The 15,905-nt window shown below is 36.0% G+C and overlaps 1 protein-coding gene across 46 annotated transcripts in view; it reads left to right on the top strand.

Annotated features, from left to right (window-relative positions):
• Nucleotides 1–15,905, top strand: part of LRRFIP2 (LRR binding FLII interacting protein 2) — a 125,824-nt gene that overhangs the window by 55,848 nt on the left and 54,071 nt on the right. For 16 of the 46 annotated variants that reach the window (XM_055381237.2, XM_063703694.1, XM_055381243.2 and 13 more), the window contains 8 exons: nucleotides 961–1,017; nucleotides 1,116–1,160; nucleotides 7,884–7,925; nucleotides 9,996–10,061; nucleotides 11,897–11,971; nucleotides 13,263–13,313; nucleotides 14,284–14,331; nucleotides 14,839–14,895. The exons of 21 other annotated variants lie outside the window; for them this stretch is intronic. In XM_055381237.2, coding sequence (XP_055237212.1) covers nucleotides 961–1,017; nucleotides 1,116–1,160; nucleotides 7,884–7,925; nucleotides 9,996–10,061; nucleotides 11,897–11,971; nucleotides 13,263–13,313; nucleotides 14,284–14,331; nucleotides 14,839–14,895 — 441 coding nt within the window. The remainder of the gene's footprint in view (nucleotides 1–960; nucleotides 1,018–1,115; nucleotides 1,161–7,883; nucleotides 7,926–9,995; nucleotides 10,062–11,896; nucleotides 11,972–13,262; nucleotides 13,314–14,283; nucleotides 14,332–14,838; nucleotides 14,896–15,905) is intronic. 9 more of the 46 variants (XM_031009633.3, XM_063703695.1, XM_031009640.3 and 6 more) reach the window with 5 other exon arrangements.

The raw sequence follows: 15,905 nt of genomic DNA, 5'->3' as shown, positions 1-15,905 counted from the left end.
TCTTTTCTAGTTAGAGTGGTGAAAAAAAATCTTTACAGTAAGTGCAAAATTATAATCCAAGTATTTTTAGAATCATGTACTGTCTTAAAATACATCAGTGATAATGTAAACACTTCTTCCTACCTGCATAAACTGATGATCACAATGAAAAAAATAGATTAATGTCGTTTTTTAATGCTGAACTCAAGTTCTCTTTGTTAAGTATACTTGCACATTTTTATCTTGGTATATTGAACTCTCTTGGTCTTATACAGACCATTCCAAGTGGTCTGACATACATACGCCTGATAAAATAGGAACATTGCCAAGATTATTTCTACTTTCTTTCCAACCAAAGAATGTGACCGCCCCACACATACACACCATGGAATACTATGCAGGCATAAAAAAGGATGAGTTCATGTCCTTTGTAGGGACATGGATGAAGCTGGAAACCATCATTCTCAGCAAACTGTCGTAAGGAGAAAAAACCAAACGCCGCGTGTTCTCACTCATAGGTGGGAATTGAACAATGAGAACCACTTGGACACAGGAAGGGGAACATCACACATAGGGCTTGTTGTGGGGTGGGGGGAGGGGGGAGGGATAGCATTAGGAGATATACCTAATGTAAATAATGAGTTAATGGGTGCAGCACACCAACATGGCACATGTATACATATGTTACAAACCTGCACTTTGTGCACATGTACCATAGAACTTAAAGTATAATTAAAAAAAAAAGAAAGAAAAGAAAACTAGTACTGCTATATTGAAACTTACACACACACACACACACACACACACACACACACACACACACACACACACGAATGTGACTGCCCCTAAGATAAGTTATCCAAACCTGCCTGCTCTCAGGAGTTGTTGCTGTGCTGTTAACTGACTGCTCTTTGCTCAGTTGTTCTGATAAACAACTGTCTATTCAGTGATTAACTCTCCATGTACTTTCTCCTTTCCCAGGAAGATTCGGAAAGGGCCAGGTATTCCCACCGGTCCAGTCACCATCGTCCTTATCTGGTTTGTAATAACCTATACACTTGCCTCTAATACTTTTCCTCATTAGCTTAATGTAATCACTCACAAACTTTTACTGTGTTTATTTTTATTTTTATCAGGGTGTTGAGGATGCATTGTCCAGTCGAAGTGTTGGCAGTCACAGGGTTGGTATTTTAACTTGTCTACACAATACAAAGCTTATGTGTGAGCTTTCTTCAATAATGTTGCCTAAACAATCTGACAATGTTCATGTAGTTCTTCGCGTTTTTAAAAGAAGTATAAAATATTGGCAAAGACCTTTCATTGGAAAATGATGCTTTCTTTCAAATTATTGTCATAAGTAAATCAACTCTAAAATCATGAATACTTTAATCTATTAACATGGGTCTAATCTCTTTTTCTATAGAAGGACCTTTGATTTTGGAAAAGTATCACAAAATAATTAAGATTGATCTTGTAGAATAACATTTGTTTGGTTCTAACTTTCAGACTTTTCCTACTTTCATAACTTAAAAAATGACAATTTATTAAATGCAAAATAGCTTTGGGGCTTGGATGATTAATTGTAATTTTATTATGTGGAAAATTTGAACAACTGATTTGAAAAGTTCCCTGAATATGTATAGGAATTATCATGCTTTGACATTTTGATTAACATTTTATAGAATGCCCCAGGTTGTTTTTTGCATGGATTGTTATAAGTCAGGAGGAAGGAGAAGTTGTTCCTTAAAAACCCTTGTATTATGCCAAGACCCTAATTTCTCTCTTAAAAAAGTATGCTTTACACCTTAAAGCAGCACTTTTATTTTGCACATTGATAATGCTGTATGTATACTTTCTTTTTTTCCATTTTATTTTATTTAAATTTTTTTTATTTTAATAGCTTTTAGGGTACAATTGCATTTTGGTTACAATGCTGTATGTATACTTCCATGTAGTTTTTTTAATCAGTAAAATGATGTTTCATGTTAAAGTCTCTATTTGTTAGTTTTCCCTGACTGTAATTTTCTTTCTACCTGTATAAATGATAAAAATAGACTCTAATAAACTGAGTGTGCTCTGGCATACTAGTTATTGACATGTTCATATTCACAAATATAAACTCCAGGCTGGCTATTTTTCTTGGTGAATGTTCTCCAGGCTGGTTATTTTTCTTGGTGAATGTAATGTACTGTCTTTTTAGAGTAAGTTACTAAGCTGGTTACTAAATCAGGAATATTTTAGTTATAAAACTTTAGATTTTTAAGAATATTGGCCAGGCACGGTGGCTCACACCTGTAATCCCAGCACGTTGGGAGGCCAAGGCGGGTGGATCACCCGAGGTCGGGAGTTCAAGACCAGCCTGGCTAACATGGTGAAACCTGTCTCCACTGAAAATACAAAATTAGCCGGGTGTGGTGGCGCATGCCTGTAATCCCAGTTACTTGGGAGGCTGAAGCAGGAGAATTGCTTGAACCTAGAAGGCGGAGGTTGCAGTGAGCCAAGATTCGCCATTGCACTCCAGCCTAGGCAACAAGAGCAAAACTCCATCTCAAAAAAAAAAAAAAAAAAAAAAGAATATTAACAGATCTTTACAGAAATCTAAGATAATTGGCAGCTTATAAATGATTTTACAGTAGAAAAATTTTAATAGTGAATTCATCATACTTCTCCCTGGAGATATAGTACTTTGTTTTTTTCTCTTTAAATATTTTGAAAAGGCCGGGAGTGGTGGCTCACATCTGTAATCCCAGCACTTTGGGACACTGAGGCGAGCAGATCACCTGAGGTTCAGAGTTCCAGACCAACCTGGCCAACATGGCAAAAACCCCTGTCTGTACTAAAAATACAAAAATTAGCCGGGTGTAGTGGCTCACGCCTGTAATCCCAGCTACTTGGGAGGCTGAGGCATGAGAATCAGTTGAATCCGTGGGCGGAGTTTGCAGTGAGCTGAGATCGTGCCACCGCACTCCAGCCTGGGTGACAGAGTGATACTCTGTCTCAAAATAAAAATTAAAATAAATATTTTGTAAAGAATCGTGCAGGGAGTCAGTCAATAAAAGCTTTAAAGTTAAGTCTCAAAGGCTGTGAAAATAATCCTCTTCTTGTATTTATGGCTTTTTCATTTGCTTTTCATTATAATGTTCGTAGTGTGTATTTTCACACAGTTGTTATTAAGCCGGTTATTTGTAAATTTGTATGTGACCGTAGGAAATTTGATTATATATTTGTTTAACTTAAAGGTAGAACCAGCAAAATTTGAACATTTGGGGGCCTTTAAAACAAATCTGCAAACAAAAAAGGAATCTGCAGTTAAACCGATAATAACTATATACCAGAATGTATATAAAGTAATCAGGTTGATTTTATTTTTATGGCATTTGTATCATTAAACAAATTTAAGATATAACTCCAGTATTTAATTTCATTATGTTGATTTTGAAAATTTGTTACTATGGGATAGAATAAAACCCCCAGTATTTAAAAACGTCAATGTATAAATGTAAAAATTAATAAAAGTTTTACATCCTAGAGGAGATTCTAGTACATTACTCTCTGTGAGTGCACATCTAACACAGTTTAAATGTTTAGACTTTCCTGGAAACAAGTCTGAAGGCTCACTACTAATTTCATTTAAAAGAAATATAATTGAGATAAAACTTTTTCTGTTTTACCCAAATAATATTGAGAGTTCTAAGTTTTCATCAAATTATTTGCTTTTAAAATAATTTCTCCATTAAGCTGAATTGTTAGACAACTTTTGTCCTCTGTAGATGGCCTAAACACTGACCTAAATTTCCTTGTGGTTTGCTATGTAATTTTGGAGTTATGCATTTCTCAGCCAGTTATTTTTAAAAACTTAAGGCCGTGTACTAAGAGGTCTAATACTTTTTGAACGTAGTATTTGATGTGTGAACATTAGCAGTACCTGAATGTGAGGTGGATATATTTATGGTCTTATGCTGCATTCTTAGGACTTTAGGTTTCTCCTTTTGTCCAATTAACTTTCATATACTATCTTTTTGAAAGGTGGCTTACCAGAAGCTATATGGGCTATGGGCTGGAAATGTTGGTGTCAGTGCTATAGACATTATGTATAAAAATAAAAACAGCAAAGGTAGTTCAAGACTGTGAATGGTAGGATTGGGGGAGGGAAGATTAAATCAAAGTTAGGAATTTAGAATTGAAACAATCTGTGTCTATTAGTTTTGTATAATGATTGGATTATTAATAGTGCAGAACATTAGTAGCTGCATGGTCATTGCTTTATACATTGAAATACAAGAAGACAGTAAGGTAGAGATCCAAAATTAGAAAATGAAGTGATCTTGGCCAGGCACAGTGGCTCACGCCTTTCATCCCAGCACTTTGGGAGGCTGATGCAGCAGAATCACCCAGGAGTTTGAGATCAGCCTGGGCAAAGTAGTGAGACCTTGTATCTACTAAAAATAAATAAATACAAATAAAATAAATTAGCTGGGTGTGGTGCTGCATGCCTGTGGTCTCAGCCAGTTGGGAGGCTGAGGTGGGAGCTGTCCGGGAAGTCGAGGCTGCAGTGAGCGTTGATTGTGCCACAGCATAAAAACGAAGAAAAAGTGATCTTGATTGAATCAGAGCAGTAGGGATACATTGCCTTTTCTCATTGGTGGAGATTTTTACTGTTGCATGTATTTAGTTACTATTTATATACCAGTAGCCTTGGTATAATTTTAATGAATTTAATTTTTAAAATATACTTACAATTTTGTGTTTTATCATTTACTATTACACTGTTTAATTCTATTGAAGAACCCATCAAAGGATATAACTGGGACACTTTGGAGTAGAGCCAGTACACCCAAAAGGAAAGACACTATGGTGTGTAGCCCAGGAAAATGTGTGGTATTAGTGTTACGTATTCACTTTTGACTTTCAGTGTCCTTGATATTTCAGTAATAGGTACATTCTAATAGAGATTGACACTTGCTGAACTTTGTTCACTGTATGTACTTTCTTTCTAGTTTGTTTCCTAATGAAAACTTTCAGGCAAGTTTGACAGTTAAAATTTCTTTAAAAGATTACAATAGCAAATTTTGGATTTTTTTTTAACTTTAAAAGTTAAAAAAGAATTTCTTTTTTCTCTATGGTTATAGCATCAAAAATTTGGAAATGAGCCCTTACTATTTTCACTTTTACCTCCTTTGATGAATCTTTCTTTTCTTTACAACAATATAAAGGCCAACTTTTACTTACTGGGGTGACTTTTTTTGTTTGCCCAGTGTTCTAGTAGAAATTGGTATGCCCAAATTATGGATTTTCATACCAGATAGATTCAACATTTTTTTTTAAACCAGCTGAATTCTACATTGTATTTTGGAAAAGGAAAATTGAAACAGGTTAATTCCAATTTGGCTTGTCAAATCCTATGCCTGTGTAAAATGCCACTGGTGCTACAGAGAGGATGATAAGAGGAAAGACAGCTACTCTTTTCCATGAACTTACCTTGTTTGGAGGATGGAATAGCTTATCTGCTAGAATGTGTGACTTGAGTAATATGTTTTGGTCATGGAGGTTTTTTTTTTTTTTTAAACAAAAGGGTTAGACATTTTTTTAATTTAGAAATTTCTATAGAGAAGCAACTTTATTTTTGGGGAAGTGTCTCTCCATGGTAAGTGACATTTTACTACTACACAGTTTAAATGCATACTATTACGCATTTTAGAAAATTTTGTAACAAGATTTTGTTACACATGCAATAATAATATTTTTATTGTGTTTTCTGTTAGTTTCAGGATAATATAAGAAAAGCATGCGGTACAGATATTTTGCTCCAATAAAATTGGTATTTATTACAATAACATTTTCAATGAATTTATACCAGTGGTAAAATGGTACCACTTAGTCTGATACTTATGGAATTTATTTTTTGAGGTTTCTGCAATGTTTTTTGTAAATGACCATTTCATTAGGCATGAATGGAAGGGCTTTATTCTGACTGAACTATTATTTTAATGTCTTATTAGAACTAGATTATATACTTTGATTTTCTAATATACTTTAAGCTGTTTAAAAATTGTGATCTCTACAACAAGAAATACATTTTACACCGTAAGTCAGTATACACATGAAGATTCATGCATGTGGATTTGTATATATGTAAAAGTATAGAAAATACATTATTGAAACAAAAGTTTCACAAAATAATATTTGCACTTACTTTGCAGAACACCCTCTAATATTTTCTCTTCTAGTTTAGTTTTTAAAATGCTGGTTGAGGGCAGGGTACAGTGGCCTCTGCCTGTAATCCCAGCCCTTTGGAAGGCTGAGGTAGGAGAATTGCTTGAGCCCAGGAGTTCAAGACCAACCTGGGCAACATAGCAAGACCCCCTCTCCTAAAATTAAAAAAAAAAAAAATTAGGTAAGTATGGTGGCATGTGCCTGTAGTTCTGTAGTTCCAGGTACTTGGGAGCCTGAAGTGGGAGGATCACTTGAACCCAGGAGTTCGATGTTGCAGTGAACTATGATCAAGCTATTGTACTCCAACCTGGGCAAAAGAGTGAAACCCTGTCTCAAAAAAAGCTGGTTGGCCGGGCGCGGTGGCTCACGCCTGTAATCCCAGCACTTTGGGAGGCCGAGGCGGGCAGATCACGAGGTCAGGAGATCAAGACCATCCTGGCTAACATGGTGAAACCCCGTCTCTACTAAAAATACAAAAAAAAATTAGCCGGGCGTGGTGGCGGGCGCCTGTAGTCCCAGCTACTCGGGAGGCTGAGGCAGGAGAATGGCGTGAACCCGGGAGGCGGAGCTTGTAGTGAGCTGAGATTGCGCCACTGCACTCCAGCCTGGGCGACAGAGCCAGACTCCGTCTCAAAAAAAAAAAAAAAAAAAGCTGGTTGACCCTACTAAGTTGATTTTATGAACTACTGATGAATTGCAACCTATCCTTATGAAAATGTTACTTTAGATTGGGTTTTTGAATAGTATTCCTTAAAATTTTAAATGAATATAAGAGTTGGAAAAGAAAGATATTTTTATCAAACAATTAGTATTTAAACTACCTGAGGAACTTGTTCATTGCTTTTATTTGTTTTGTATATGACTTTCTGGGTAGACAGCTTAAAAATATAAGCTAGAATGCTTAAGAAACGATGTGTGAAAACCATAAATCTATGTAGTTACTATTTAGTTTTTCTTCCCTGGATTTGAAATGCGGTATTACACATATTATCTTACTTTTAAAAAGGATCCTACATGAAATGTGGGTGTTCTGGTCTTACGAGTTTTGTATATTTTTCTTTGATTTATATTCAGTGTCACACCTGTATGTATACTGTGCAGTTCACACGTTGACCAATTTCTCAAAATGAGAAATCGGCATTTTCTTGAGGAAGGACGTTTTTAGGTGTTTGTTCACAAGCAGATCCAAGGGAATGTTCCCCATCTTGGTGCTGCAATTGTTCTTTTGTAAGCTTGACCATGCTTGTTATGTCAGCTTGCCTCATTGCCTGTTCATCCTTTGCTTTTGCCATTTTTCAAACAATAGGAAATGATGTTAAAAGTGATAATAATTTTCTTAAAAAGCATTTTTGACTTTAGAATGCTTAATTCTTGTATTTAAAGGCTCCCTTAGGATGTTTTGTGCTATAGTGTACTGAGATTGAATCATATCACTATTACTGATTATGAATTTTGTTGTTTAAAAGAAAAACATACAGTTTTGAATATACATACAGTTTAGCAATACTTTATACTAGGAACAAGTAGGAGGAAGAATATTTTTTAATTCAACTGGATTAGCTTTCATGTTTAATAATTTTTTATTTTAAAATAGTGCTGGATTTTTTAAATAACCTCAAATATTACCTCTTCTCTTCTTTATATTTCTGAATTTGGAAACAAACCAGCTTTCATGTTTTGCTGAAACCCAGTATGATATGTTCAAGGATAGATCATCAAGACTTTCATCATTAGTATGTAGCGCATGACTTTGTGTTATATGTGGAATTTTACTTTATAAACATCTGTTGATGCTAATTATAGAATATGACTAACTTTCATGGCTTTGTTATGAACTTTTGGGGAAAATGTGTGACTAACAAAGCAAAAAGCTAATGTTTCATGGTTGTGGCATGAATAGTAATTTTTTTCTTTAGGATTTCAGAATTAGACACAAGTTATTCTTATCTATTGAGGACTAGGATTGGTAGTAATATCTTTTTTTTTTTTTAATTTTAAAGATGGGGTCCCTCTCTGTCAACCAGGCTGGAGTGCAGTGGTGCAATCATAGCTTACTGACTGCAACCTTGAACTCCTGGATTCAAGGGATCCTCCCACCTCAGCCTTCTGAGTAGCGAGTACTATAAACATGTGCCACCATGCCCAGCTAATTGTTTTATTTTTTTTGTAGAGATGGGGTTTTGCTATGCTGTCCAGGCTGGTCTCGAACTTTTGGTCTCAAGTGATCCTCCCACCTTGGCCTCCCAAAGTGATGGGATTACATGTGTGAGCCATCATGCCCAGCTGGTAGTAATATATCTTTTCTTAAAATGATGAGCCACCCACCTAACATATACTCATTGTCATTCTAACACTGTTAGAAACATGTCTTCATGTTGAGCACAAGCCCAAACTGTGTTTTATGTCATATGTCACAAAGCTAGCAGGTGTGAAGTTGCTAGATAGAAAACATCCAGTAGTGTTAGAGGACACCTAAGACATCAGTTATGTCCAAACATTTTGGTTTGATTTGGTTAGTTTTTTATGGTATGTCATTAACCAAGGAATTTAAGTTATAGCTTGTTTTTCTTGGGTTAATATTTTGTCAATAGGTTGCCTGAGTTTCTAAATTACGGACATCTCTTAAAATATTCAGAGTAATGTATAAAAAGATGCATATTCAAAAAAAAAAAAGAAAAATGAGTTTTTAATCATTGATTGGGGATACAGCTATATATATGTGAGATGGTTTACCTAGAGCAGTCTGTTGCCTTTGGCTCTTGATAGGTAGGGCACTTCTAGCCACACTCTCTTATTTCAGGCAAGTAGTACGTACCTAGATTAGATTTCTTATCTACCAATTTACGTATTTAGTAGTATTGCTGGCCTTAATTTCCCCATATGTACTTGGCTGTGTACTCCTAGGAAAAGTTAGGTATTGAGACAATCCTGTCTTCAAGGGACCCTTTTATAAGGTGACCATTTATGGTATGCTGGGCAATCCATACCATGTTGGTTGTTTTCCTCCTGAGCATTACATACTGTGGATTCACTAATTTGGGTTAAGAGTACTGTCTGGGACAGTTTAATGTCATGTTCTTTGTTCTCTCAGTCCTGTTTTAATTGTTCCAAAAGATTGCTTTTTGACCTTTAGGTAAGGAAGACTATAGAAGGAAATGAATTATCTTGTTACCTATACCCTTAGCCAGGAGTGGTGTCTCATGCCTGTAATCCCAGCATTTTGGGAGGCTGAGGCAGGAGGATCACTTGAGGCCAAGAGTTCAAGACCATCCTGGACAACATAGCAAGACATTGTCTCTACCTGTTCCCCCAACCCCAAATTAGCTGGGTGTAGTGGTACATGCCTGTGGTCCTACCTACTCAGGAGACTGTGGCAGGAGTCCAGGAGTTCTAGGCTGCAGTGAGCCATGATTGTACCACTATACCCCAGTCTGGGTGACAGAGTGAGACCCTGTTTCTATTGAAAAAGAAAAAAAAGAAGTCAGAGGGACTCAAGTGTGGTGTGAAGGTCTCCACAAATATCCTGCCTGGCTCTTAGTTCTAATCAAGTTTTCTTTAGCTGGCCAGATACACAGATGCTTGGCACAGAGGGAGGTGAGGGAGGAATGCAGATGTGTAGAGAGGCCAGGTAGACTAGCTAGTAAAGTGCAGTGAATTGTTTACTAACCTTTGGGAAATAAATTGCATGTAAACTATTGTGTATCTCATATAGACCTTTGTGTATATAATTTGAAGATGAATTTTATTATTTTCATAACTTCGCTATGCAATCATTGAAGTTAACTTGAAATATTTACTTCCAGAATCATTCTTACAGTCACTCTCATGGAATGAAGAAGAGGTCTTCTGATTCTCATAAAGACCTACTGGTTAGTTCTGTTGTCTCTCATATCACAATTCACGAAGTACTGTTAGGAACTTAAGGATTATGATTGCTTTGGTGTGCTACTAGGACATTATTGAAACTTGATAATCTGCTGAAACATGATTTATCAGAAATTTAAAAATAATTTTGTTTTCATTTGCAAGTTTTAGTATTAACATATGCAAACCCCAGCAGCCAGAGTTAGTACTATATCACAAGAAGCTCATTAACAAGTATTTTCACTTATTAATTGTCCTTTGGAATATACCTCAAGAATAGGTTTAGTAAGATTTTCATCCTTATTTTAGGAATTTGAATTGATTTAGTTGTGGTATTATGGGCCGTAACTAAACTCACAAATAGGTTTCATTCTAAAAGTTTGTGTTTTGGGAACTTGGAATGCATTTTCTAGTTTCTTCAATAAATATGTAATGGCAAAGTTTCCATACTAGCTTGCTAAAAACTCTTTAACCTATAATGTAATTAAACTGCAGAATTAATATACTCTTTATTCTAGTCACTTTGTGAAACAACACTTCTTTTTTCTTTTTCTTTTTTTCTTTTCTTTTTTTTTTTTTTTGAGATGGAGTCTCGCTCTGTCTCCCAGGCTGGAGTGCACGGCGCGATCTCGGCTCACTGCAACTTCCACCTCCCAGGTTCAAGCGATTCTCCTGCCTCAGCCTCCCAAGTAGCTGGGATTACAGGCATGTGCCACTCTTCCTGGCTAATTTTTGTATTTTTGTAGAGATGGGGTTTTCCCAGGTGATCTGCCCGCCTCAGCCTCCCGAAGTTCTGGGATTACAGGCATGAGCCATAGTGCCCGGCCGCTAAACAAATTTCTGTGAGGAAAATAATGTCTCCAGAATGCCCACTTGGTACATTGGGAACACCCATTTCCTGTTAGGCTGCAACAGTACTGGCAAAGGAAGTGCAGTCCCAACTCCTTGCTAATTCAGGGTTCCCATGGGTTGAATGGGGAGAGGGTTGGAAGGCTTTGGTTGGTAAAAGGGAGGAGAGAAGGGAGAATGTAATGGGGAGGAAATTAACAAGAGGCCCTGGAAGGTAGGGTCTTGGGATCTCTGGGGAGAGGTGAGCCTTAGTGCCTAGTTGAGGGTGTGAGTGGGGAGCGAGGAGTGGTGTGGGAAGGCAGGGGTGGTAGGGATGGGGTGGGAGTAGGGATGTCCTCAACTCCACTGTCAACACTGATGGAGTCTTTAAGTCAGAGATTGCCTAAATTTGCTTAACCTTGAGTAAAAAAGATGGCTAGAGAAGTTGGGAAGGGGATTTTATAGATGGTTTTCTCTCCCTCAATTAGCTATAATGTGTACTATTGTTTATTTTGTACATTGTATAAATGAACCTGCTGTAAGTGTTTTAGATCAAACCATATTTATTGTACTCTCTCTTTCATTTTGGTAATTTAATTTGTCAGTTTATTTTGACAAGTAATGGGACTAGGAAATGTTTGGAACCAAATACGTAGCTCTTTAATAACTTCTGTGGCTTTGCCAGATGGATTGTAAAACTGGTAATTATTCAGTTGTCCAGGAGTGTTCAAGGACTTTCTTAAGTATGGCATGAGAATAAATTGTTTTCATTCCATTTTCTCTGAGGGTTTATTGTCTTGTTTTTAAATTTAAAAATTTAGTAATGTCTTTGTTTTAGGGGCTTGAAATAATTGTCACTTTGACTTAATGTGATATGATTTAAAAACATTTTGGAGAAGAAGGGATTTGGCAATATCATATTTTGCCTTTTTGTGTTCAGTTTTGCCTTTGTGTGTTGTTAGGTTATTAACATTTAGCCTAAGAAAAATGTGTTTAATTTTGCTTTTTGCAGAGTGGCCTCTACTTTGACCAGAGAAACTATAGCAGTCTTAGACATAGCAAACCCACCTCTGCCTACTACACTCGGGTTTGTCTAAACTTTTTTGGCTTTATGTGTTTGATTCACTTTTAACATATTTCTAATCTCCCCATTTTGCATTTTGACTAGCTGTAACTAATCTCTAAATGGCTACGTATATACTAGTTTTTGGTAACTGAATTTATATAGTCTGTGGGAGTCTCTTTAAACAACGGGAACTATTCAATCATCGTGTTTATAAATCAGTACCATTAAAAACATTTTTAAATAAAGATGTTTAAATGTACAAAAAAAGTTCAAGGAATAATACAGTGAACATCACATACCTATCATTTAGATTATATAATTCATTATATTTCCTTTATCACATAATTATCTATTTGACCCTCTAACCATCAATTCATCTTAGTTTTTGATACATTTCAAAATAAGTTGTAAGCATCCATATACTTCAGAGTGGGTACCCTTTTAAAAAAGCTTACATATAAATATGTAAACACGTGGCATGAGAAGAATGTAATTATTTAATGTTAGAATCTCTTGTTTTTTTAAAGGCATTTGACACATCATACATTTAAGACACATTAAGTGTATGGCACACAGTACATTTAAAATAATTTTGTTTAAAAAACCTGCACATGCAACTTAAGTACTCTTATTTTTCATCTCTGATTGGGTTTGGTGAAAAAGAACTTGAAAAGTGTGTCCTCAGATGACATCAGGAAAAGCAAGATTTAATTCCTTTAAAAACATGCTGTGTTCTTTTAGTGCATAGATTCATTGACTAGTACAATTTATCTAATTCAACTAAGGCACTTTGTCTATGGCTTGTTTTGAAGAACAGGTTTTCTAATCTATTTGGAAAAGAGTGTTTGTAGAGATAACTTGGAGCTTATTTATCTGGTTCTCCAAAAATCAGTCTAAGCCAATTAGGAGTTGGTCATAAAATCACTGAAAATATCATAAGAACTGGGTGAGTGGGATGTGGCCACTGTTTGCCACACTCCCGGTACCATGACCCTCTTTCCCTCAGTGTTTTCTTACTTGCCATTCCATATCCTAACAATAATGCTCGAAGACCAATGGGACATAAACATATTTATAATTTATAGAAAACTGTTCCAACTGTTTCTTATCCCTTACAATTAATATTCAAAACAATTTCTAATGACTTAAGTTTTTCTTATTTCTTGTGTTTCTTAACTACCTTAAGCACTCAGGAATTGCTAATGAATTATGGAGTATAAAATCATAAACTTAAGTCCTCTGCATTCATGATGGTGAGACCAATTCATCTTTGTTTTTGTTTTTGCTTATTTATTTTGTTTTTGTCTCTTAGCAGTCTTCTTCCCTGTACAGTGACCCTCTGGCAACATATAAGAGTGACAGGGTTAGTACTTTCTGAGGAATGTTCTGCCTTTAGAGCTACCAGTTGCTTTTTTTGGGGTTTAATAATACACTTTTTTCTTAGGCCTCTCCTACTGCAAATTCTGGTCTGCTGAGAAGTGCCAGTCTGGTTTGTATTTTCCTCTTCCAGTGTGTGCACTGCTGGTGGGGTCAATGTCATGGTGCTAACTCTATGGCTTGACAGCTTTTCTCCAAAATAGTTAAGGACACATGATTTTAGTGTCATGTATACTGCAGAATGTGCTGCCTGTGCTTAAAATATACAACTTTAGGGTATTAAAAATGACCATATTCCTTTCACAGAGGGCTGTTAGTAGCCCTTGCTTAGAATCAGTTTTTTTTTATCTAGAGAAGATAGATTTGCTTGAGTCCTACCACACACTCACATACTTTTGTGAGATGGCTGCTTATGGAAAGGATATTGTTTTTCTTTGGGACAGTTATGATCTTGGCCTCTGATACTAGGATCTAATAAAGCAAGCTGACTAGAAAAGTAAAAGCAGTAGCTCTGTGTAATGTGTGAGCTGTGAATTTGTTGCTTTCAAGCTGTTTGTTGTGTTGTGACCTGTTCTAGTGGACTGGGATCCTGAGGTTTTATAACTTAATTTCATTGTAGTAGTAGGCAAAATGCTCTTTGTACCTCAGTTTCCTTTCCTGCTCTGTTTCCTCTTTTGAGAAAGTAAATGTGTACACGTTAATTCTCCCAGTTTCATAACATGATGGTGAAAGAAAATACTGTAACCAGGGGTGTTTTTTAAAAAATGAAGTACAAGGTTGATAGCAATTTATGCATATAAATGAGTATTACTGCCTTCAGGGTTTTCATTCTGGGAGGCTATACACTTATATCATTCTCCAAAACTTTTTTGGTACTGAGTATTGTGAAAACATTAAGTCATTTTCAAAACAACCTTGAAGCTAAATAGCTAAGTGATATTTCCTTTGTTCCTTAGGCATCATTGTACAATGGTGGATTATATAACCCTTATGGTTCTCGAACTGTAAGTCTAAATAGGGGAAGGTGGTGAAGAGGAGGGAAATGTGGGTGGGCACAGTTTACTTTCAAATAAAAAGTCAAAAATTAATAAAAAAGAAAAATATACAAAGAAAAAGTCATTTAATCTGACCTGGAATTACTCTCTAAGCTGTGATCAAGTCATTGAGCTAGCCAGTTGTGACTCTCACCCAAGCTGTGATAAAATGCCTGCTGGAAATCATGATTTCAAGTATTAGGGAAATGCATAGAAAAACCACTTTTCTTGTTCATTAGTTCCTCCTGAAGAAGTTCTGAGCAGCACTTCTCAGGGCATCCCCTTCCTCTTCTCTCCCTCTAGCCAAGGGCTGGTGGATCTTGAGGGTGGGGATGAGGTAGAGTTCTACACCACTGAATAACAGTTACCTTTATCTTGAGAACCAGGGGCAAGTTAGGTAAATGGTCCCTAATGTATTCTCATTAGAATAATGAGGTGATCATTGTTGTAAAACCTTTCTTCTTGGAAACTTTATAGCCATCTGAATGCAGTTATTACTCATCAAGAATAAGTTCAGCCCGAAGCAGTCCAGGGGTGAGCTGTCTAGTCTCTGCATGCTTTGTAGAAATTTTTGATTGTTGCGTTAATCTGTACTCACTGTTTAGAATATTGAGGATATGGTGTGATTCACTTTGTTGTGCATGGATTAGGTGTTCCCTTAGTACATAAACTCAAGCACTAATTTGTCCTAATAATTGGTGATTTCTCTATAAATGTGACTTAGCATGTAATTTCTTAAATGAGTCTCTAACCAGTGCCATTAGAATTTTTAAAGTTTTTATATTTAATTTTCATTTGTGTAGAACTTCTTGTCTTTCAGTGGTGATAATTCATTGTATAGGTTGACTATCCTGTGTTTCTCCTTTCTATCTTTACATTCTGCACATTGAGCCATTTCATCTGCTTGCCAGCATTTCTATCAGTGCAGTGAAAGGAGAAGAAATAAAACAAGCTGATTAAAAAAAAATTGTTATACGAAAGACAAAACTGGGACAATTATAATTACCTAATCTTTCTAGAGTATTTTTAAAAATTTATAAAAATAATATTAGTTAAGGAAAATTCAAAGTAAAATTCCCCATTTTCCTTCCCCAAATGTAATCTCTGTTCTTCAATAACCTTTCAGAGATATTTTATGCATGTATGAGTGCTCTTTATTTTGAGTGCAAATGGTTCATATTACATACTGCTCCTCAATATATTTTCTTTATTTAAAGTAGCTTTCTGTATCAGCACCTATAAATTTATTTCATTCTTTCTTTTTTTTGATACAAATTTTAAACAAGTAAGCTGTGTCCCTTAGTTTTTCCACTTCATGTCTCTTAGAGGTAGTTTCATATTAGCACATTCTTTTTAATGGCAATATATTCCGTTAATGCATAAGTATACATTTTAAAAGTCATTTCCTGTCCGGGCGTGGTGGCTCACGCCTGTAATCCCAGCACTTTGGGAGGCTGAGGGCACATTACCTGAGATCGGGAGTTTGAGACTAGCCTGACCAACATAGTGAAACCCCACCTCTACTAAAAATACACAATTAGCCT

This window comes from Gorilla gorilla, chromosome 2, assembly GCF_029281585.2.
Source record: "Gorilla gorilla gorilla isolate KB3781 chromosome 2, NHGRI_mGorGor1-v2.1_pri, whole genome shotgun sequence".
NCBI classification, from domain to species: domain Eukaryota; kingdom Metazoa; phylum Chordata; class Mammalia; order Primates; family Hominidae; genus Gorilla; species Gorilla gorilla.
The sequence above is the reverse complement of the archived record's forward strand: the minus strand, read 5'-3'. Positions and strand labels throughout refer to the sequence as shown.